The sequence below is a fragment of the Peromyscus eremicus genome, chromosome 7 (genome assembly GCF_949786415.1).
Source record: "Peromyscus eremicus chromosome 7, PerEre_H2_v1, whole genome shotgun sequence".
NCBI lineage: Eukaryota > Metazoa > Chordata > Mammalia > Rodentia > Cricetidae > Peromyscus > Peromyscus eremicus.
In genome coordinates, this window is record NC_081422.1 from 91794543 (window position 1) to 91819057 (window position 24515).

Sequence of the window (24515 nt, forward strand, 5' to 3'; positions counted from 1 at the left end):
TGGAGTTACAGACAGTTGTAAGCTGTCATGTGGGTGTTGGGAATTGAACCCTGGTCCTCTGGAAGAGCAGCCAATGTTCTAAACCACTGAGCCATCTAAGACGGGATTATTCCTTTATAAAAGAGTCAGTAGTGTGATGGGGGCATTTTAGACACCCAGAAGGACAGCGAAGGAGAAGCTCGGAGTATTCTTTTATTCCATGTTCCCGCCAGAGCCCTGCTTACCAGCAGCATATCATTTCCATTCACTGCACCTTCTCAGCCCTGAATAATTCGGCTCCATAAGCCGACCTGGACATCTCACTGGGCCTGTCACCTATCACTTTGAATCAGTACCCTTCAGAAAATAAAATCTAAGCTAGCTCTCCAGTATTAATCTGACTTTTGGAAGGGGCAGAGATAAAACCAGCTGATCCCTCGTCTAGGCTTTATTCTCCCATGTTTGGGCCCATGGGGAAACTCTAGCCACAGATGCATGGCAGGGGTTTGAGGCATGTCCTTGACAAGGCTTCATAGGAGCAGCCTTTACCCCAGATACATCCAACTGCAACCTCACCCCTTCAGTTATGGAGTCTTAGGATAAGACTATAAATCTAACCTCCTCTTTTTTGTTGAGCACTTTAAATCAGTTTTGGAATAAATACCTGGCTTTAGCAAAGCACACTTAGAAATCATCATTCTTTTTAGCTTGTCCCCATTCACTCAATCTTTACCTAGATAGTTGGTGAAGCCATTCCTCCCTGAGATCTGTGCCAAGTTCACTAACGCAGGGAAGTCTCTGGGGCTTCTCCTTGCCCTCAGAATGACAATGAAGTCTTTCCCCCATGATCTTGGTCCTTTTGGTCAGTCTAGTCTTCCTCCTCTGTGCTTGGCCACGTTGTGGTTCCTCCCACTTTCCTAACACTTGGTAGCGTCTGTAACACCTGTGTCTTCCATGTCAAAACCATCTACCCTTCTAGATTTGAGCCAGGTATGGCTTCCCAAGGACTCCTGCCTGTTTCAAGTTCAGTATCCCATGTGCACTTCCACAGGTCCAAATACCATGTCTTCTATCCTCGGTGTGCCATTGTTTCCTCTGCTGGGAGTTCTGTTATGTCACATCTAGACAGGTTTTCATAGGCCGTGTCTTCAGCACACAGAGGGCCTCTATAATGAGGGAACTGTTTGGTGGCCAGGGAAATGCTCACTCTAAGAACATCTTCTGTGTTGTAATATATATGCAAGCTCCAGTTCTCTCTAATGGTGTGACTGAGGTAGCAATTAATAGCAACCAGCAGCTTTTCTGCCGCTGTCTTTTCAACACAAATGTTACAGACACACTCTGTGGCCTTGATGATGCCACCAGCATGATTTTATTCACAATGAAGTCTATCCACCTGCAATCCCTGGGCAAACCCAGTCTTGTTAAGTCTGGGTTTTATCCAGGCCCCTGGCTGATTTGTGGGGACATTCAAGTTTAAGAAGTGCTCCCTGAAAGATGTCATGCTTCTTTCCCCATGTAAGCCTGATGAAACAGTAGACATCTGGGGTGATTTGATGCACTCACAGAATCATCCAAACCTAGAGAACAAAGGGTCTGTGTTCAATTACATGGCTACATCTCTCTTTCTCTCTCTCTTTCCCTTTTTTCAAGACAGGGTTTCTGGCTGTCCTGGAACTCCCTCTGTAGACCAGGATAGCCTTGAACTCACAGAGATTTACTTGTCTCTGCCTCTTGAGTGTTGGGATTAAAGGCATATATCACCACCTACCTGCTCTTTTCTTTTTATATATACAGGATGCATCATTGTGAAGGATTGAAGAAAAAGTTGTTGTTTGGACCCATGGAGAAACTTGCAATCAAGTCACGTGATCTGCTGATTGAGGCATGCATAACTTCCTGGAGTCATCTGTTCAGGGCTAAGGGAGTTTCTTGGGGACTGGAGAGCTGACTCTGCAATCTGGGAAGCCCAGAACCACTTGTCTGGTTGTCTGGGTCAATTACAAGTCCAGGAAGAAATAGTGAAAGGCCACCAGGAAGGTCCATCTCCAGGGTTGTCTTTTGTAGGGGACCATCTTTCATGAAGGGACAGTGAGTAGTGGAGTTTGAGTCTCCAGGATCAGGTAGAAATGATATAACCTAGCATGTAAGTGTGACCAACAGTAGCAGCCAGAGACTCGGTGTGTTTATTTTATATATTTGTATCAAGGAGGTAGGTTTATTGCATGCAGCTGGACAAAAGGGCAGGATCAGTCATTATCTGTAGGGGGTCTCTAGTGTGGAGCAGTCTCAGGCTGTAAATATCAGGGACAAGGAAGCTGCTGTTGACACTTTCCATATATGTTGTCAACATCTGCACACAGCCTAGGGAACAGGGGAAGGCTTTGCCATTCCTGTGAGTCAGAGGTCCTGGGGTCCTGGGGTCCTGGGGTCCTTGGCATGGCTGTGCTCATGTCAACAACACACATTGACTCAGGAGTTCATGTACTCCCCACAGGTGTGGATCCTGCTCTGTGTCCTTGTAGAACACACAGGCCAGCTGACAAAATTTCACCCAAGAGCAAGAGGGAAGTGACTGCAATCCAGACACCTTGCAGGAGAGGCATGCCTCATGCCCTGCCATGAGCGACTTAAGCACCTCTTCGCTGGTTTCTGATAGGGTCCTTCATCCTAGACCTGGAAGAGCCTCTAAGCACATCAGTCCTCAAATGGTTGGGCACAACAAAGACACAGTTGGTGCTTTGAGGCTCCTTCCTTGCTGTCCAAATGGGAAAGGAAATGCTGACCCCCACAGATAGATGAGCATGCTTGATACCCTGGGCTTAAGTTCTGCCTACAAATCCTCCCTCCCTCTTCTTGCTGCCAGCTGGATCCCTGATAAGCCCTCCCCCCCCTCCACCCACTGGGGGGTGAAGCTAGCAAGGGAGTCTTTAGTCTATGCCTAAGTGATATGTCAGAAGCTGTGAGAAGTACAGTTCTGCTCATGTGCTTTCTGAGAAGACAAGACCAGCCCCCAGAAAAGAGATAGGAGCTGGAAAACCATAGTCTGAAGAGACCCCACCTTGGCTAAGGTGTGAAACAAAGCTGGAGGCAGAGCCAGTGGCTTATACACAGGTGAGTAAGGCCAGGGGCAGGTGAGCAAGGCAAGGGCCTTATTGTGACAGATCTCAGGGGCCACTGCTCCGGACCATCATTGGAGTCTGAGAGCAGATTCCTGGTGGGCTTGGGGACACTCCTCCCTGGGAGGCGCTGGCTGCAGCAAAGGCTTGGTGGGGTGCCGATTGGGAGTGCTCCCAGAAGGCAGGGCTCCTAAACATGATGGATTGCTTTCACTGTGCTGCAAACCCTCCCGCCTGCAGGCAAATGGCTTAGAACAGGTACAAGAATTTAAATTGCCAAACTATGTTCGCTGACTTGAGCTGCTATTGGGAAGGGAGGTGGGGAGGGGCCTCTGCTCTCCTACAGAACTACAGGGAATCTCACTGGGCGCATATATGTGACTCCTCCACAGGTCTGAGGGCCTGGGGCTCACTGAGGCTCCTCATCCTGACTTCAAGATGTCCACCATCTACCTTACCCTAACTAACCCTGACCTCTCCAATCATGCCTCCTCCATTTCTTAGTCATAACAGTCTCTGAAAGCTAGACTACTCTTCTCCTCCGAAAGACATCCCCTTTCTGGCCTCCTCTCCCATACACAGTATTCCCTCAGCCATGCTCCAAGTAAAGGCTAACCTTTATATCTCCCACTATGAGAGGTTCTCTGCTTTGTCTATAGGCAGCAAAGACACCTGCAAGACATGGCTCACTACAGGTTGGCCTGAAAAGCTGGGAGAATGGACCAGGCAAGCAATACATATCCAGGACCATCTGAGTGCAGTTCTTCCCTGGAGAAAGACGTTCATCCAGATAACAGCCTGTAGCCTTGAGCAAGGGTAGAAGAGAGAACAGCCAGTAGCCTTGAGCAAGGGTAGAAGAGAGAACAGGGTGCGTTCCCATTGCCTTCTTCCTTCCTGGCCCTCAGTCAGTCACTTAGGGGTGGCTGGAGAATGCTCTGTCTTTGCTTCCTGAGAGATCTCAACTGAGGGCCATTGCTCCACCCTTCCCTGCACCACACCTTCAGAAAGTCCCTCACCAGGAGACCCCATCCTTCTCTCCCACCCCTGTGTGATATGCACTGTGTCTAAGCACAAGGACCATGGAGACATTCCCTAGGTGCTGAGCAGTGATGCAGAACGTGAAGGGCATCATCAGTCAGGCTCAACACTCTTGGTCAACAGACCCTGGCCATCTCCCCCAAGCTCTAAAATGTAATGGAATTTGAGTGGGGTAGAACTGTGGTTAGAGTCGAGTTGCCTCTGACATTCTCAACTGTAAAACGGGGATCGTGTGTCCTGGAAGAGTTGTGAGAATGTAAAACCACCACTTCTTGCTGGAGGTGAGATGTGCTTACACATCTGGGACCAGGATGTTAGGTGGGCAAGAGAAGTGTCCTCTTGATCTCTAGGGGTGGGGACATAAACGGCAGAAAGGTACCGTGACCACTCCTGCACACAACAGATAGCCTAGAGACCCCCACTATGACCTCAAAGGCTGCTGGGGTGGTATGTGGGAGAGGAACTTGATGGAGATAAACTGAGGGGAGAGGCTCTCAAGGCAAAAACCATGTACACTATTCACGTACAGCATCTGCCACCACAAGCTGCCAGCTTAGGCAAGAACCACAGGGAAGCAGTTGATTCTCGTATTACACACGTGTAGGTCACTGTGAGACATGATGAACTGATGCAGGGAACCGATTCTCCCCTTTTTGTTCCAGGAATGCTTTTTTTTTTTTTTTTCTGTTTTAAATAGAGGTCTCACTGCCCATTCATTAATCCTCTTAACACTGTGCGGGTTTATATAACACCTGAGCCTCTGATGATGCTGGAGACAGGGCAGGCAGCTGGCTCCACTCTGGCTGCCCAAGCTCACGAGCGCTGTCAGCAGTATTTATTACACATTACAGGGTAGGTGCCCCCTACATCCTTCACACAGAAAATTAACCATGATGACAAGCTTTTTTCCCCTTACACTTGAACACTAAATTTGCATAGATTTAACAAGTACAAAACTCTATAAATAAATTACGTTTAAATATAGGCATGAACACTTACTCCAAAGTCTGTATGTGCATCATTTGTCAAAGACAAAAAGTACTGGGATAATTTTTTTCAGATACAACCTTCTGTTTTGTTTTTTCCATTTAAAACCCCATTGTGATCGTGCCCTATGTTCATAAAACATTTGCTTTTTTTCTAGGCTTTCTTTGAAAGGCCAGGCTTTCACTGCTGATCTTTACAAGTTAAAATAAAACACGGTGACTTCTTACTCAGGGATTGGTTTGTTCATTCATTCATTCATTCATTCATTAATTCATTCATTCATTCACTGGCCATTTCTTAAGCATCTTCCATTAGGGCCAGACACTGTGCTAAGCCTAAGAGATGCATTTGTAAATCAGGTAAAATCCTGCCTCCCACATCCTAGTGAATCACACCCACAAGAGCTCAGGCTCTTCAAGTTGGCAAAACAGTTTTCGATTCCAGCCCGGCTTGTTCTGCTCTCTTGTCCACTCTTGCCCTCCTTCATCACTGGGTCACTCACTGGGCTATAAGAAATTAAGATGGAGCAATAGCATCCTCAACACATGCAGAAGAACCCGAGCAGTCCGCACCAAACCTGAGACCCAAAGATAACACTAGCATGGATCCTTGGCCACCAGACCTACTGATGTCACTTAGAGCTATTGATATTCTAAAGACCACTGGGCTCACTGCAAGAGCTAACTTTGCGTTCCCATTGCCTTCTTCCTTCCTGGCCCTCAGTCAGTCACTTAGGGGTGGCTAGAGAATGCTCTGTCTTTGCTTCCTGGGAGATCTCAACTGAGGGCCATTGCTCCGCCCTTCCCTGCACCACACCTTCAGAAAGTCCCTCACCAGGAGACCCCATCCTTCTCTCCCACCCCTGTGTGATATGCACTGTGTCTAGGCACAAGGACCATGGAGACATTCCCTAGGTGCTGAGCAGTGATGCAGAACGTGAAGGGCATCATCAGTCAGGCTCAACACTCTTGGTCAACAGACCCTGGCCATCTCCCCCAAGCTCTGAGATGTAATGGGATTTGAGTGGGGAAGAACTGTGGTTAGAGTCGAGTTGCCTCTGACATTCTCAACTGTAAAACGGGGATCGTGTGTCCTGGAAGAGTTGTGAGAATGTAAAACCACCACTTCTTGCTGGAAAAACAATTATACTTTAAAACTTCCTTTAGACATGTGCTGTGAGATTTGTGGGCACGCCCAGTACCCTCTGTGCCCCAGGTCAAGTTGCCATCTCATAGCAGGGACTGATCAAGCCAGGCTCACCTTGCCAGCCAGGCTTGCACACTGGCTTCACATCCACTTGGACCAGGGTGTCCTGAGCAGCAGGCTTCTGTCCACAGTCATAAGCAGTCACCAGGATCTCATACTGATGTTGCTTGTCAAAGTTCAGCTTCTCTGTGTTCCTGATGTTGCCTGAAGAGCAGGGATGTGCACAATCATTTCTGGTCAAATGAAGCAGGCTGCACATACTCCAAACCCTTTTCCCATCCCATCAACCTTGAGGGGGTAATGGAATGGTCCCCCCCCCAACCTCTTGGAGAAAAATAAAGTCCAAGCAAGAGTGTGGCTGCCATACACATAGTCTCTGTGCTTTGGTGGTAGCTTCTAGGAGACAACCAGCTGGAGCCACCTCTCTGTGCAATGGGCTAGAGAACCACAAGCAGCATCTAGAATACAACTGGCCTGTGCTTACAAGTAATGCATTGCCAGAAAACTACCCCTGAAAGTACACACGTGTGTCTAGTGCAGAGTACTCATCTACCATGAAGTTTCTGGGAAAGAGATGGAATCCAGACACACAATCCTGGCACATAATTTTTAGCATCTGGGCTTGTCGCCAGGAATACTCACTGCCTCTTCTCACATTATTTTGCTACCAAATAGGAAGTAAAATCAATAAGAAAATGTGTGACCTCTCTTCTGAAAGCTGCATAGAATAACAGATTTCTCGCCCTGAGCAAGGAGACATTTTTCTTCTCCAAGAGAGAACAAACAGTGTATTCCCAGCCACTTGTGTGGGTCTGCCTCAGAGGAATTTAATATTATGATCAGAAATAAATATCTGGTCATTAATGAGAAAATTTAAACTGGCTGGGTTTTGTTTGTTTGTTTGTTGTTGTTGTTTTGTTTTGTTTTTGATGGAATACTCTTCTTGTTCCAAAGGAAAATGTGAGTAAAGACCCCAAACTCAATACTTTTAAGTGTTTAGTGCTAAGACATTAATATCCTCAATTTCTAGGAACCATTTCCTTCTTATAGTCTCTCTCTCTCTCTCTCTCTCTCCTTTTGATGCTAGGAGTGACAGCAAATATGAACTCAGATGTCATCATCTCTTACCCAAACTGAAATTTTGAAAACAGAAACAAATCAACAAACACAGAATGGTGGATTCTGATATCTATTTTATATTTCCCTAACACTGAAAGAATTTTATGCAAATAAGCTTCCTCCATATCAACAGTTAACTATTATTTATCTGAATTGGGGGACTCTACTACAACAACAACAACATCTTAGAAAATTAGAAAATCAAACTTCGCTCTAAAGACTGGAGAAGCTGATTCAGTGGTCACACCCACCAGCATATCACGGTGGGGAAGTGGAGGCTGGTCAGTGTCAGAAAGAACATAAAGGCACCCAAGACACTGGAGCAAAAACACACCTTAGCTGTGTGCTCTCAGCTATTTCCGGAAACACAACTGTGTCTATTGATGTGGGACCGTATTTTCTGAGTCAAAATGGGCTTGCTATGTTTCTCTATTTTTGCCTGATGTGTAGAATTCCTTGTAGTTTCCTCCAGATGTTGGTTTTACTCTGAAGGCCTGCACAGGTCTGGAATGGCTCCTGGGATTGGTAGCACTCCTCACCTCACGGCAGCATTCTCTACCTGCTGGTTGCAACCTCTTTGGGGGCCAAGCCACCCTTTCCCAGGGGTCGCCTGAGACCATTGGAAAATGAATCACAATTCATTACAGTAGCAAAATTACAAAGTATCAACGAAAATAATTTTATGGTTGGGGTCACCACAACATGAGGAACTGTATTAAAGGGTCACAGCATTAGGAAGGTTGAGAACCTCTGTCCTACAGACTCTGCAAACTGGTCTGTGGCTGTCCTCATCACCGGAAGGGAACTCTACCAAGCAGAAACACCTTAAGCTCATCACAAGAAATATTTCTGCAGCATCGGATTGAATTCTGAATAGAAGTCTTAACTCTCTTTCTTCAGAGTGAAATGACTCCAGAAAGGTGGGCCACTTAAAAGAGGGGGACTCAGGGTTGACAATCCATGTAGCATTAAGCAGACAAAGTACTATTGATTGTAGCAGAAAAATAAATACACAAACGGAATCTTTGGCTCAATTTGTTACAGCTCTACTTCCGGAACAAGTCTTAATGAAACTGTCTGGGAGACTAATTTACTTCCTCCACAACCACCAATTCCATGCATGTGCAAATGAGTTTCAAAGCAGAGAACTTGAAACATTAGGTCACAAATGAGAATATAATAATGTGGCCCATTGTTGCATGGGAGAGTGTTGTTTGGGCAGAAGACACACATTTAAAATGCTTTGATAGCTCAGAAAAACTTAGCCTCTTTGTGTCTGCTGCAAATGTGTCTTTTATTCCACCTTTGAGTGAGCTTCTAGCTCCTGGCTGCTTGCCAGAGCTGGGCCACAGTAAACTCAGGTGAGCATGGCCCTGGGTCTGTTTATCAAAGTCTAAATGAACCTGGACGCTAACCCTTAAAGACCAATCAGAACTTACCTTGCATATTAATTACGTTTTTAATTCTTCAAAAAAATGTAATATAGGAGAGGAAGGTGAAATCAGCACACCGATATCCACACTATTGCAGGTGAAATTTAAGCTAAAGGAATTTAAGTTCCTTTCTGGAAATGTGCTTGGTGATCTGTGACCACTAGGTATGTGTGTGTGCATGTGTGCGTGTGTGCATGTGTGCGTGTGTGCATGTGTGTGTGCGTGTGTGCGTGCGTGCGTGCGTGTGTGTGTGTGTGTGTGTGTGTGTGTGTGTGTGTGCATATGTGTGTGAAATTGCCAGACCTTTGCAGATGCAATTCCTCATCTAAAATTTGGTTCTAGGGAAATGATAAAGGACAACAAACTGCAGATACTTGTGTGATTCTGTTCGTCTCAGTATTTTTTACACACCCCAAACTAGTCTGGTAGTTAAGAAACGAGGAAGGCACGCTTCTGTACATCTATGGATGCTGGCCTGGTGGGGAAAACATAGTGTTTTAAGGATGGGTCATATACAGATAATTTCATTTTAAGTGAAAAAGAAAAGTAGGGGGAAAAACAAGGACAATGTGAATTTTATTTAAAAATTTCACAGAAATATTGTAGACTGTTAATCTGGTTAGTGTGTGTGTGTGTGTGTGCATGTGGAGGCCAGAGGTCAATGCCAGGTATTCTTCCTCATATATTCTCCATCTCATTTTTTTTTTAGGTAGATTATCTCTCTGAACCTAACTCTGTCCTATTAGGTCAACTGTCTAATCAACAATACCCAGGGAGCGTCCTGTCTCCACCCCCACCCTCAGTGTGAGCCTTCCAGGCGTGTGTCATTGAACCTGGCTTTTATGTGGGTGCTGGGATAGAACTCAGGTCCTCATGCTTTTCTCACAGGGCTGTCCATTTAGCCTCCAATATTATTTTTTTGTTTTTGGATGATGTGTGACTGATTTCTGTCTCCATAATTTTGTGTTTTTCAAATTTCCCACATGGATTATTTCTCTATTCAGGTGAGAAATAGTTTTTACAGCTTACTTAAAGAATAAACTGGCTTTGGGATACATTGACTTCAGTGTCCACAGTGCTCTAGAATTCCTGAGAGCAGCCTTTGTCCAGGGAAATGTGCATCTGAGGAAGCCAAACAATTGTCTACAAGTAGAAACCCCTGCCAAGGCTTGGGTGTCCCTGTGCCATGGAAACCTCTGCGGCTTCCTCCGCTCTCCTTCCCTAATGTGGTCCAGTGAGTGACTGAGCCTTGCTGCATTAATCCACTCAGATACTTAATCCCAAATTTATGGGTAAAGATTTGAGACAAGGCTGAACTAAGCTCTCAAGGACTCTCATCCCTGCTCCTCCTGGATAAGGAATGAAAGGTGAGATTGCATTTGTGGACTTCCCCTGGATTTATAAAGTACAACTGACCAGCACTATATATTTAGGGTATAGTGTTGTCAACCTTCTAGTCACGGTGACACATATCTGATGGGAACAATTGAAGAGAAGAAAAGATACATTTTGAGTCATGGTTTCAGAGGTTTTTGCCTGTGGTCAGCTGACTCCATTACTTTTAGGCCTGTGATGAGGCAGAATGCCATGGTAAAGAACATTTGGTGAGCCAAGATGCTTCCTTCCTAGTGATCAGGAAGGAGAGAAAGACAAGAGAATGGCTAGGAACAAGATGCACCCTTCAAAGGCACACTCCCAATAACCCACTTCTTTCAGCCAGACCCCACCTCTCAGTTCCTATGCCCTCCCAACAACACTATCAGAAGATTCATCTACTGATGAGGTCAGAGTCCTCCTGATCCAATCATCTCTCAGTGGCTGGGTTCACTAGCTGGAGACCAAGTCAATGTAGAAGCCCTTTGGGTGCCTGTTTATATCTACACTACAAGTGTACAGTGTGTCAGTTTGATATAAGAGTACATCTTGAAAGGACTCCCATAGTAAAGACTTGAATATTTAATATATGTACACCTCCCATAATTATCTGTATGTGTCTGAGAATACTTGATATCTACACACAACAAAATTTAAATTACAAGGCATATAATCCATACCAACTGTGGTTGCCATACTGTCAGTAGGTCCCCAATACTAATTCCCCTCCTAAATGAATGTCTGCACACTCTGACTCATGGCTCCCATTTTCCTCCACTCCAAAGTCGCCAGTAAACACCGTTTTACTCTCTATTACTATGAGTTCAAGTTTTTTTCTAGCTCCACATATAAACAGAATTATAAAATATTTGTTGTTCTCTCTTGCTTATTTCACCAAAGATGATCCCCTTCAGGTTATCCAACTTGTTGCAAATGAACCACTCTTTTTTTTTTTTTTTAGAGGTTGAATAATTTTATGTATTCAACATGTTGAATAATTTTATGTATTATTGTGCATGACTATATGTATCACGCTCTGTGTGTGTGTATGTGTGTGTGTGTGTGTGTGTGTGTGTGTGTGCATATCACTTTCATTTTCTTTTCCATTCATCTGTCTACAAATACTTTAGAGTTCTGTGTCTTGGCTACTGCAAATTATATTGCAATAAACTATAGGAGCGAATTACCCTCTTGAGAAACTATTTCCCAGGACTTGAACTGTTAGATTATATAGTAATTCTATTTTTAATTTTTGTTTGCCGTAATGAATGGCCATACAAATTTATTTCCCAGCCAATAGTATACAAGGGCTTCCTTTACCTCAAAAACCTTATAACATTTGTGATATGAATCACTTGGCTTTTTGATAAAGGCAATCATAATAGTTGAAGGGTGACATCTCGTTGAGGTTTTAATTTGTGTTTTGTTTATGGTTGATGACACTAAATGTCTTTTCTCGTACCTCCTGGCTGTTTAGATGCTTTCTCTGGGAGGAAGTCTATGCAGGTGCTTGGCACTTATTTTCCTAATGAGTTTTATGAATCTTGTATGTTTTTCATAACTCATTATTGTACATATGGCTTATGAATATTCTCTTTATCCTGTAGGCTGCTGTTTTGCTTTGTTGATTGCTTTATTTACTGCAAAAATATTTTTAGTTAACTGTTTTTCCTTGTTCTGTTATATATTCTCTTGGTTTGCTGAGAAGTTTTTGTTTTATCATGGAAAAATATTGAATTTTGTCAAATATATTTTCTGCATCTATTCAGATGGTCATATGGTTTTTTTTTTTTGGTCCTGTATTTGGTAAATATGGTATATCACATCACTTCATTTGTATGTGGTGAAACTTCCTTATATTCCAAAGATAAATTCTACTTGATTATGGTGCATGATATTTTTAATATGTTATTGAATTTAGTGTGTGTTATAGCTTGAATGTGAAATGTGCCCCATAGGTTCTTGTGTTTAATCACATAGTCCCTAACTCATGGTACTATTTGGAAAGGTTGCAGAATCTTGAGGAGGTGGGGCCTCACTGGAAGAAGTGGGTCATTGGGAGTGAGCCTTAAGGCTTTATAAGTCAACTCCATTTCCTGTTAACCCTCTGCTTCCTGAGTGGGGATACAATGTGGTCAACCAGCTTCCTGTTCCTGCTACCATGCCTTACATGCTTGCAGCCCTTCCTCACCAGGACAAACTATAGCCCTGTGGTGGTTTGAATAAGAATGGCCCCCATCAGCTCACAAATTTGAATGCTTGGTCATTGGGGAGTGGCCGCTACTTGACAAGGATTAGGAGGTGTGGCCTTGTTGGAGGAACTTTGGTCCTGGGGGTAGGCTTTGGGGTTTCAAATGCTCAAGTCAGGCCCAGTGTCTCTCTTTCCGCTGCCTGTGGATCCAGATGTAGGACTCCCCTCTACTTCTCCAGCACCATGTCTGCCTGTATGTCTGTGGTCACTGCCTTGATGACAATGGACTGAACCTCTGAAAGTGTAAGCCAGCCCCAATTAAATGATTGCATTTATAAGAGTTGCTGTGGTGTCTCTTCACAGCAATAGAACACTGACTAAGACAAAGCTCTGAGAAGTATGATCCAAAATAAATTCTTTCTCCTTTAAGTAGCTTTTGTCAAGGTATCTTACAACAGTGATAAGAAAGTAACTAAGACATAGTTTGGTATTGGGAAGTGGGACTGGTTTGAGGGAGGTTTTAGAACACTCTGGAATTCTGGGTTATAAAATACTTGGCATACTATAAAATGAGCCTAATGGGCCACTCTGGTGTGTGGAGGGGTTAAAATACAATGCTGGAAGACAAACAAACAAACAGATAGTGGAGGCCTGGTTCATAAGGTTTCAGAGAGGGGAACAAAAGACTACTCAGAGCTGAGCTAGGGTCAGCTCGTATGATAGTTTGTCCAAGAATCTGGCTTCTTTCTGCGGCTTCACGAGTACTTGTGTGAAGCTGAACTTGAAGATAATCTGTTCGGCAAAGGAAAGGCGCTGGAGCAAGTTTAGAGTTCCAGACTAGGAAAGTACAAACAAGGCACTGTAAAGAGCTGCTGAGGAGATGAGCAGGGTTAAAGAGTGGTAACCAGCTTTCTGGTCTTCTCCACCAAGACGGATTGTGCTGGAACTGAGAGTCAGAATTAACCCTTGCTCCTGTAAGTTGTGCTCATCAGAGCATTTGATCACAGCAGGGAAAGTGAGGCAGGCATCATGCTACTCTTTTGTTGAGGATTATCTTTGCTTCTAAGTTCCTTGTGGGTATTGTGCATAATTTTCCTTTATTGTAGTATCCTTATCTGAGGTTGGTATAGAGGTATTATTAGCCTTTAAAGTAAGTTGGGATTTACTTTCTCCTCTTCAATTTTTTAAGGAAAATTTGAGAAGGATTAGTTCTAGCTAGTCTTTAAATATTTGGTATTTAAATGGCTGTGAAACTCTCAAGTCCTAGACTTGTGGATAAAAGACCACGTTTTAAAATTACTGATTCAATTTCCTTACCCGTTTTATTTACCCAGTCTTGGTAGACTATCTGCCCCTAAGAATGTATTCATTTCTTAGGCTAGGTTATTCAGTTGGTTGGTGTATAATCATTTTTGTCAATTTCGTTGTACTTCTGTTGTATCCATTTTCTTCTTTCTGGTGTAACTAAAGGTTTCTCAGTTTTATCTTTGCAGAATAGCCTTCACTGATTTATTCTCTACCGTTTGTCTAGTTTTTTCATTTATTCTGTTCTGGTCATGGTTAGTCCACCCTTCTGCTAATTTTGGACTTTCTTTGTTCTTTTTATATTTCCATGAGGTATAACATCCAGTTATTTAAATTTTGGTCTTTTTTAAACCAAAAATTAACTTATTAGAACTGCCTTCCAGCAGCTTAAGTGTGGGTATGTTACACTTCCCCTCTCATCTATCACCAGCTACTCTTCCATTTTCCTTCTGGTAACTTCTTCCACCCATTGGTGGGTCAGGTGAATGTTATGTAATTTCCACCTAGTTGTGAATTGTCCATCTTTTGCTTTCCTCTTGTTATTATTCTCTAGTTTCATACAGTTGTGGTCAGAAAATATGGTTGGTGTAATTTTATTCTTAAATTTAAGGCTGGTTTGGGGCTCAAATATTATATATCTCCTGTGTGTTTTGTATTCTGCTGCCTTTGAGAAAATGCTCTGTGTATATTGGACTTTAAAATATAATTTAAGTGCAATGTTTTCCTATTGATTTTCTGTCCAGATGATCTGTCCATTTCTAAAAGTGGGTATGAAAGACTCTCACTATTATTGTATTATTGTCTATTTTTTCTTTCAGCTCTGTGGGTATTTGCTTTGTATATTCAAATGCTTCAATGCTGTATGCATGTGTTTTTTTACAATTGTTCTAGCTATTGATAAATTGATCCTTATCATTAGATATTGACCCTCTTTGTCTCTTGATACAGTCTTTCACTTAAAGTCTACTTTTTAATCATTTAATCACTCTGTGAAATTTGATTGGTGAATTTAATCCATTTACATTTAAAGTAATTGTTGGTATATCAAGACTTAATTTGCTATTTTAAATTATTTTCCAGTTGATTTCTAGATCCTGATTCTATTCGTCTCCTCCTTTGCTTTCTTTGTGACTCAATACTTTTCTATAGTAGAATACTTTCATTGCTTTCCCTTCTGTGCACCTACAAGGATTTGATTTGTGGTTACTATGAGGCTTACACTAAACGTCTTACACTGGTCTTTTAAAAACTGACAACAACTGAACTTCAGTAAAAGCTCTGTACCACCTCTCTTCAAGTGTGTGTTTTGGATATCACAGTTTACCTGCTTTTGTATTTACTGATATATTATCTTAGCTGTACTCATTCTTAATACCTTTGTCTTTAAGATATACTTCTAAGTATTTTACCTACCACCATGATAGCATCAGAATATTGCAAATTTGATATGTACTTACCAGTACCAATGACTTTCATATGTTTTGATATTATTAAATGGCATCATTTTGCTTCAGCTCAAGGAGTGATATCATTTTCTGTAAGATAAGTTTAGTGGTAATAAACTGTCTTTATTTTTGGTCATCTTGGAAAGTCATATCTCTCTTGTTTTTGAAGGATGGCTTTGCCAGGTAAAGTATTCTTTGATGGCAGGGTTTTTTGTTATTGTTGTTTAATCACTTTCAATATGTTACTTTATTATTTCCTAGACTGTAAGGTTTTTTTTTTTAATACTTCATTTTGTTTTACTTTTATCTCAGTGTGTGTTTTGCCTGCATGTATGTCTGTGAACCACATGCATGCTTGTTGCCTACAGAGGCCAGAAGAGGGCATCAGTTCCCCTGGAACTGAAATTACATGTGGGTGGTAGGAATGACTTGCAGTCTTCAGTAGTTGCCTGAGCATTTGAAGAGACAGCACCTTTTCTAGACTTTGGGAATGGCTTCAGAAATGAAATGCCTTCACTGTGTGGGTTGAGGAGAAACATTATGGCCCCATGCTTAGTGTCCAGCATGAGGTCCCAGGTGTGAAAGGAAGAAGATGACATCTTGACTCAGGAATTTGGGGCTTGCAACATCTGCAATATAGTCCTTGGTACTGCAAGGGATATGGTGACAGAGGGGCATCTTGGTATTCTCAGTGGTAGCTGTGACTAGAAGCTGACACAGCAGATGTTGAGACTGTTGTTGAACATCTAACTGTCCGCAGGAATGTACATGGTGAAAAGGGTCAGGATAGAGCCAGTTCTGGATATATGTGTAGGGTGTGTCTACAGGCATAGGGCTGGTAATGTATACACATCCCATTATAATGACTGGCTTTGTGCATCCATTTGGCGCATGGGAGCCAGCTCTAGAGATGAGGTCAGTTGTCTGTATAGGGTAACAATAGCGCTCAAGCTAGCAGTATGATTGCAGGCAAATGCAGGAACTAGCTATGAGTGCAAGCACAGTGGTGGTCAAGGTGATGAGTGATGCAGCTGGGGCTGATTGTGTACACTTGTGTAGCTACAAGGGTTGACTGTGAGCACATGAGCCGATCAGTATCAACAGCAGGCTTAGTGACTCCATAGACACGAATAGCTAGAGGCATCAGAGCTTACACTTACACTTACGGGCAGGGGACCAGCTGTAGGAGTTAATACGATTATGGGGTTTTATGATGACAGTTAGGGCTGGCAGGCATGCTCATGACTACATGAGATAGCTGCAGGCATATGTTTAGCTGAGAGACTTTATAATAGGAGTTGGGGCGAGCTGCTCATGGGCGCATGGCTAACGGATTATTCACAAGTGCACATGTAATAGTCAGCTTATTCTTGCAGTGTGTACACAGGTCATTTATTTATGACCCACCGGCTGTACTGGTGTCCGGTGGGGTACCCCTGGAGGGTGAAGCCAGGTCATCTCCTCGAAAGAGGAAGAAGAGGAGTAGTGGTTCAGACACCTGGAGACTGAGAAAGTGAAAGACTATGGGTTCCTTAGTGGTGAAAGAGGATGCGGTCTGTTGGATTCCTATGTGGTGAATGGTGTTGTGGTCCACCAGGCCAAACACTGCCGGGTACATGATAATGAAAGTTACAGGGTAGTGACCAAGAGAGTGTTGGAGGTGCCCAGTGAAGGCCGCTGATGTTCCCTGCAGAGCAGGCCATGGAGACCTTGGTGATGCCTGCTATGTGGCTGACACTGGGAGCCCCTGGCCATCTAATTTGTTCCTAGATTGCCTGATTTCTTAGCTAAATTGGCCTCCCCAGTGATCTGGTAGGATGATGTTGAAGTGAGTCATGTGGGAACTGTTTTGAAAGACTAGGGAAGTTGCTTGTTCAGCAGTCTCTACTTTTTAATCTGTGAGAGGAATTTGTGAGTGAGGGAATCCCTCCCTGGCCTGGGCATTGCCAGTCTGGGGATAGGATGGTGTCGGTAAAATGAAACTGATGTTCTTACTCAATTTTTGTGTTGTTATTCTCAATATTTCTTTCATTGTCTTGTAATTTCTAAATTTGATCTCAAGTTGTCCTAGACTAGCTGCTTTCATTTGTGCATGGCTGTGTACTTGTTCTTTGTTGGGGGGACAAACCTGGGACCTCCTTCTCTGCCTCTTTGCTGATCTCACCCTACCCTATGTTTATGAACAAAACTCCTGTGCCATCTGTTCCTTTCTATTATCATCGAAGAAGAGGTTTATAGTGGGAAGCCCTAAGTGCCAATAGTATGACAACGTATTAGGAACGTCTCCCTGCCTTAGGGTTCAATTTCTCCACTTTTCTAATGAAAACAGGGATCCAGGTTGTGCTTATTTCAGAGAGGTGGGCTTAGAGCCAGTAGATGGAGCATGTATTACCACCTGATGTAGATCTAGAACTTTCCAAGATGGTGGTAAAACTCACTTCATAGTTATATGCTTGTCATCTCGGCCCAGATTTCATGGAGAGTGACTAAACCCCATGCCCCAGTCACAGGAACAAATATCCAATGACCATAGACAGCAGCATTACTCAGCACTGCTGATGTGCTGAGTACTCTCAACACGCCCTCATCCACAGCTGCAGAACCCCACAATGAGTTTGGAACTGATACTGCCAAGGTTCCACACGGAAGGAGGCCGAGGGGTTACAGGTTGAGTGCTTAGGTACAAGAGGTCACTCTGACTCCACCTAGTGTCTTTCACCATCCTGCCACTGTGTCTCTTCTCCCCCGACCCCTGCCCTTGGGAAAGAGCCTGGCAGGTTGAAGAACCAGGAGCATCTGCTTTAGCTCCGGGATGAAGCATGTGGAGAACCTGTGGTCAAGGAAGGCACCCAAGATTCAGCAGCACTTTCCATAACGTGGTCATATGCAAAGAACCTCAGGGAGCTGAGAAGGTCACCACAGAATTGATGGCTGAGGGTCCACAGGAAAGCTCATGGGAATGGGAGCTGCCCAGGTCCTGTCTTCCTTACCTGGAGAGCGGCTATTGTAAGCCTCTCTGTTGGGAGCCTACACTCCCTAGGAGTGCCAACTCTCCTCACCATCTTACAGTGTAAACCAAAGTTGGAGGCCAGGCCTGGCAAAGGCCCATTACTCACTTTTAATGAGACAGCCAGGGAAATAAATTGGCATATGTTAGCGAAATGGCTCATCAAGGTGAGTAATTATCTTCATGACTGGGGCAGTTTACCCTCAGATGAAAGAATTTGCATCTCATCTTTCCTTGGGAGCTCTTGAGAACAAGGGCCAGGAGACCAAGTGGAATCTGACCACTAATCATAGGTGTCTCCATTCAGCTGTCTTGTTGTTTACCACGTGCTTGTTGTGCCCCAAATTCCAAAGCTTTCGTGGGGACAGACTGAACAACTGATGACAGGGGACTAGAAACCTAGAGCCTAGAGGAGAAAACCACAACATTTCTTCTGTTTTTTTTTTATGGTGTGTGTGTGTGTGTGTGTGTGTGTGTGTGTGTGTGTGTGTGTGTGTGTGTATAATGGGTACAGACCAGCCTTTCACAGGGCTTAGCTTGGCTTGCTGGAGAAGCTGTGAGGGAGTGCTTCTGGAAGTTTGTACAAATAGAACTTATCTTCACTCCAGTATTCCCATCTTCTCTTTCCTGTGCACCAACCTCCTGCCCTGTACAATTAGCATTTAATGATGCCCAGATGTGTAACTCTTAGTCCTATCTCTTTTAGCCTTCTGTCCTAGCAGTCAGGTAGATCATCTGGGAAACTACTTGAAAGGGGGGATGAAAGTGTTCCCTTCCTCTGTGGACTCTGGTATTGTTCTTAGGAGGCAGAAGATTATACCACAGCGCAAGCTTCCTTCAGGTCTCAATATCATGAAGCATTCCTGAAGATGTAGGAGCACATGGCTAATTTGTTTCCCCTGTAGATGTTGGCTAGCGAGATTCTCATGTCTAATTTGCAGTTTCACTCCAGCTCCCAGTATGCTTTATACACAATTTCACTCTTCAGGCCCTCTTGATTCTCTTTCTTTTTTCCTCCCTCATTGCTTGCTAAGTTGAATTCTATTCTAGCTCCATTTTGAGTCCATCATCAAACTTAACACTTGGTTACAGAATGTGTCAGGTCTTGCAACTTTTGCATCCTTCTGTGCTACTTAAATGATATCTGAAACAAAGTGGGGATAATATATAGATACCCACACAACTCACACTACAAATGAGCAATGTACTCAGCAAATAGTACTATTTCATTACAATCAAGTTATAGTCCATGTGGATTGAGTTGATTGGACCTCTGGCTATGTGTACACTGTAACAAGATTCATATTAATGGGGATGAGAAATATCCAAGTGGTTTTATGGGACCATTTTCAGTTCAGTTCACACTGGGAGGAGGCTCTACTATGGTTGAAATTCTCAAAGGGGAGATCAGCAAGAGTTTTAAAGATTCCTTAACAAAGTTATGGTTGAAAGGTGGTTTAAAATTCCCAATTCTATTAGTATCTCTTTGCCCAGAAGCAGAAAGACGATTGTTGTGGTGATGACTGGGGGGGTGGGGGCTCATATTATAACTGATAATACTGAAAGGAATCCAGATGTGGCCAAGGTGATGATGAGGCTCGCACCTAGATAGTAGTTAAATAATTCTTCCGGAAACCATCTTTGTTTTGTATACAAATGTGTGAGATTATGAGTTCTCCAGACCCTGTTCATTGAGGTTCCTGGGACTTCTTGGAAATAGGTTAGACTTAGCAAGCTTCTAATTATAAATGAGCCACCATCTCAAGGGCATAATTGGGTCACAGTGCCTAGATAAAGGGTTTCAAGGAAGGTAACACTGTCAAGTGTATGTGGGGCCCCTCTTGGCCTTGAGAGCAGGGATGGTGACTTTGTTGTCCTGACTGCACTGGTATCTTCTCAGGACACTCACCATTTCTGTCAATGGCAAAAGGCACATCTGTTGTGACAATCTCATAGTTGCAAATCTGGCTGTACTGGGGGGAGCAGTCCTCATCAATGGCTTCTACCTGCAGGATGCTGTCGTAGATCTTGCCCTCGGTGACGATGGCCTTGTAGGCTGGCTCTTTGAAGGTGGGAGCAAACTCATTGACATCCTTCACCTGGATGTGGACCACAGCCCTGGAGCACAAATCAGAGAGAAGAAATGATGGTAAAGGAGGAATCACGCCATATGACATGGGGCATTGATCCATCCAAGGCCGTGTGAGTGAAGAGGCCTCAGGGCTCTCAAGGCAGTTATTGTGTGAGCGCCTCTGTCTCCCCTTCTCCTGGGAAGCAACCACCTACCTTGCCTTGATGCTGAGCAAGTCTGCCCTATAGAATCATCTCCATTCTTTACCATTCTCTATTGCCTACTTCAGGCTACATATTCTCTTTCCATCTTCTCCATTTTCCCCATTCCCTTCATCTATTCACTCATTCCTCCACTCTGTAAGAAGTCAAACAGCTCTTACATCATGTTGTGACTGAGCTAAACTCCATAAGGGAAAGAGCAGAGCTGACTCATGGCAAGACATAAGTGACAGAGAGAAACAAAGAACTTTGCAGAAATAAGAGAAAAGTCTAGACTAGATCTGAGCCAAGGGGTGGGCTTAGGGAATGCTTCCTGGAGGAAGCCATGCTTTCACTTGGTCCTGGAGGTGGCCTGGGGGTCTCTTCCAGAGAAGAAAAAAAAGCAGGTGCAGTATTCCCAGGGTAGAGATAAGCTTGTGCAAATGTTCTGGGGGCACTCACCATCACCGTGGCCACATCAGGGTCTTTTTCCAATATGACCAGTTATAATACAAGCCCTATCACCACTGCCAGTCACCACCACCACAACCAACTTCCTGCTCCTAGGCAAAGCAAAGCTAATAGAATTGGGAGTTTTAAACCACCTTCCAGCCATATCTCTGGTGTGACCCATAGATGGATGTATTTAAAAAACAGTTTGTAAATAGAATAAATGGAGTTGGGTAGCCCAGGGCAAAAGTGGGAGACAGGGAGCTCACTTGTGTGACTTCTTCCAGGCTGCCTCCTGGGGCCCCACACCACAGTCGTAGGCCTGGATGATGAACGTGTACTCCTTCTGCAGCTCACAGTCGATGGGACTCTTGGCACGGAGCCGGCCCTCTCCAGATGTCTTATTCAGCACCACAGCCTCGAAGGGCAGCTCCTGCCCGTGGATCTTGAATGCACAGATTTCCCCTGCAGAAGAAGAGAGTACAGTGAGGGTGAATCCTGGGAGTCTCCAGGCTGAAGACAATGTGTCTATTGAGCCACATCCACAAGCCCACAACTTCTACACAATTCCCTCCACACACTCAGGATCCTTCCTCTAGACTTGGCTTCTGGAGATCAGCCTCCATGCTCATTTCATAGAGAACAAAATGGAAGTGTTTCATGTGTGGGGATGTCACCCAGCAAGTGCTTGTGTAGTCTTTGTGTGGAGAGTGATGTTTTCCCAGTTTCTTAGTCTTCCTGGCAGATTTTCCCTTGCCCTTTGCCCAGTCTGGGATTAAGGAACTTGCTCACAGTCAAAAGACAAAGGGCTGTTGATGGAAATAATCCAGGGCCAAAGATTTGCCCGGTCAATTGTCTTGTGACAACATCTTCAATGCTTGAAAATATGTTCCATGGGTTGGCAGCAGCGGCATGACCAGAAGATGGTTAGAAACGAGTCCCAGGTCTTGCCAGACCTGTGCCAGAGCCTTCATTCATCCTAAGTATGAGTGTTGCTCTTCTGTGTCCTTCACTTGGGTTTACACATAGTGCATTGCTGCAACTGAATCTCCCTCTCTTCCCCCAGCCTCCATTATGCCTCTCCACCCGCCTCTCACAGTGGGGGTAGGCAATTTTCTCTTTCGAAACAGTGGGAGTGAGTCTCTGTGAGTTCAAGATTCCCCACGGAGCTTGAACAGCTAACTTCTTAAAGAGCAGAGCCTGTGGTGAAATTAATGCATTTTGCCCCTTTAGCTGGGTTAATGTTCATTATAACTGTTTCTCTGCATTAAAATCATAAGGGCACAGGAATCTTCTTTTTTCCTCTATTTGTGAATATTTATTTCTTGAACTCTGACTACAAAGCAAGCCCTGTAGTAAATGTTTTGAGATGTGCTGAAAATTTGAGATATGTCCTCTTATGGTATTGAGAGCACTGGTAGACTTCAGAAAATGGTGCCCAGCTGTCCAGAGGCCACTTACAGCACCGAGGGGGTATGCTAGCACTCTGAGATGGGCAGGACAGCCCATTTGTAGGCTACTGAAGTATGAAGACAGTATATCTGGGTTCAGATTCCAAGTGTGCTATGTACGAATGATAGGTTTAAGTCGGGTGACAGTGGTTCTCTGGGTTTTAGGTGAGCCATCAGTATGATGGTTCAGGGGATGAAGCCAGGGAGAAGGACATCTACTCTGAGACACCTCACCCTTGGTCTGACATTGCTTCAGGTATATGCCTGGACCAGGGAGAAGCACATGAACTGCCTGGGATGTGTCTAAGAGAATTTGCTCTCAGGGTGACAGAGGCACTGGCTTGTCTCACTCTAACCCTGACTCTGTCCAGCTGTTGATAAGAGCTGACAATTCGAGGCAAAGGAATAATGTGATTGATTGCATGCCTGCTTTGGGCAATGATCTTTGTATCCAGGCAATCTTATTTGACCTTCATAACAAACCTACAAGGCAGCTATTCTATACAAGCTTATACAAATCATTATTGTCAATTTCTTGTTGAGACTGGGTCCTACTGTTTAGTTCAGGATGGTCTGGAACTCACAAGCCTCCTACCTTAGCCTCCTAAATACTAAGATTATAGGCCTTCATGACTCAAACTTAAATGAATTAGAAAGACGAGGAGGAGGAGGAGGAGGAGGAGGAGGAGGAGGAGGGAGAACAGGAGGAGGAGGGTGAAGAGGAGGAGAGAGAAGATGAAGAGGAAGATAATGAGGTTACTTACTCAATGTCACTAAGGTAAAATTGGGCATTAAACCCAGGTATGGCTGGCTTGTAAACCCACATGTGTTCTACTATATCACTCTATCTTGAAAGAACACTAAGATGTCTAAAGAGCCCCCCAGGGATGCCTCTGGGAATGATTCATATTCTAATTCAAGTGTGGCTAAGCCAAGTCCCTCATTTTCCATAGAGACAGCATGCCCTGATCTCTTTCTAGCAATGTTTTCTAAGATGTTCAATCAATACCAATCTTACCTGTGGGCTTTTGCTTTTCTTATTATTTCTTTGATCTTCAATTTCATTATGAACATTTACTTTCACTACCTCCCTTCCTAGTTATTTCTCAAATATAGATATACAATAATGGATAAGATGGGTTGTGGGGGAAGTTCTAACAGGAACATGGGCTCCCATTAACTGCTGCTGCCCAAGGTTCACTGGGCATCTCAGCATGGCTCATTCTGACAAGGGTAATTCTGTAGCCTTCAGGGCAGAAGCACAGGTTTTATCTGTTTAATTCCTGCTCTGAATTAGCTAGTGTAGCCTGTGATTCTATCCCAAGATCAGCATCTCTGTGACAATGTTACCAGTGTACTCAAACTGGTTGTGAAGCGTTCTCTGGAGTGCCCAACCACCCTCGTGATTATAAGGCTAATCAGACCATTTCATTCTGAAGAGCCAAGTTAGACCTAAAATAGATGAGGATAATTTTCTGCTGGCAACATCTGATCACAACCAAAGTAGTTCACAGGACTCAGCAATCTTTATGAAGAAAAAAGGGAGGGGAAGGGAAAGGACACAGAGGAGATCTGGGGGAGACAGGAGAAGTAAATGTTTGGGTCACATATTTCCATCTTGCTTAGTTCAATGTAATTCAGTGGAACTAGCATTTTGGAGGACCAGCTATTATAGCTTGGATATGAAGTGACCCCCACCTCAAGACTCATTCATTGTAGGCTTGATTCCGTATGCAGCAATGGTCAGGGGTGTGACCTTGGAAGATGGTTGAATCATGAAGGCACTAACCTGGTGGATGGATTGATGATCCATTGATGAGTTCCTAACTGAATGAGCTGCTAAAATTCAGAATCTTGCCACACAAAGTAGGTCAGTGGGAGCACACTCAGGAAGGTTAGGGCTTGTCCCTGCCTCCCCCTTTTTCCTCTTGTCCTTCCTGGCTGCCATAGGTGAGCAGCTTTGTTCTACCACATGCCCCCACCGTGATTCTCAGTCTCACCCCAGGCCCAAGGCAATGGGGCCCAAGGTCCACACAGCCTCACTGGGGCGCAGAGAAACAGGGCAAAGAGTCCATGCATTGAGGCCTCTAACACAATAAACCATAGCACACCGTTCCTTTTCAGGCATTCTGTTAAAGTG

The 24515-nt window shown here is 44.0% G+C and overlaps 1 protein-coding gene across 1 annotated transcript in view; it reads right to left on the reverse strand.

The window, feature by feature from the left end:
- The window catches only part of Clstn2 (calsyntenin 2), a 355228-nt gene that overhangs the window by 113556 nt on the left and 217157 nt on the right, over nt 1-24515 (reverse strand). The window contains exons 5-7 of the mRNA XM_059269076.1: nt 21194-21389; nt 20113-20321; nt 6384-6533 (exon numbers count right to left, since the gene is read on the reverse strand). Of these exons, the coding sequence (XP_059125059.1) occupies nt 6384-6533; nt 20113-20321; nt 21194-21389 (555 nt within the window). The remainder of the gene's footprint in view (nt 1-6383; nt 6534-20112; nt 20322-21193; nt 21390-24515) is intronic.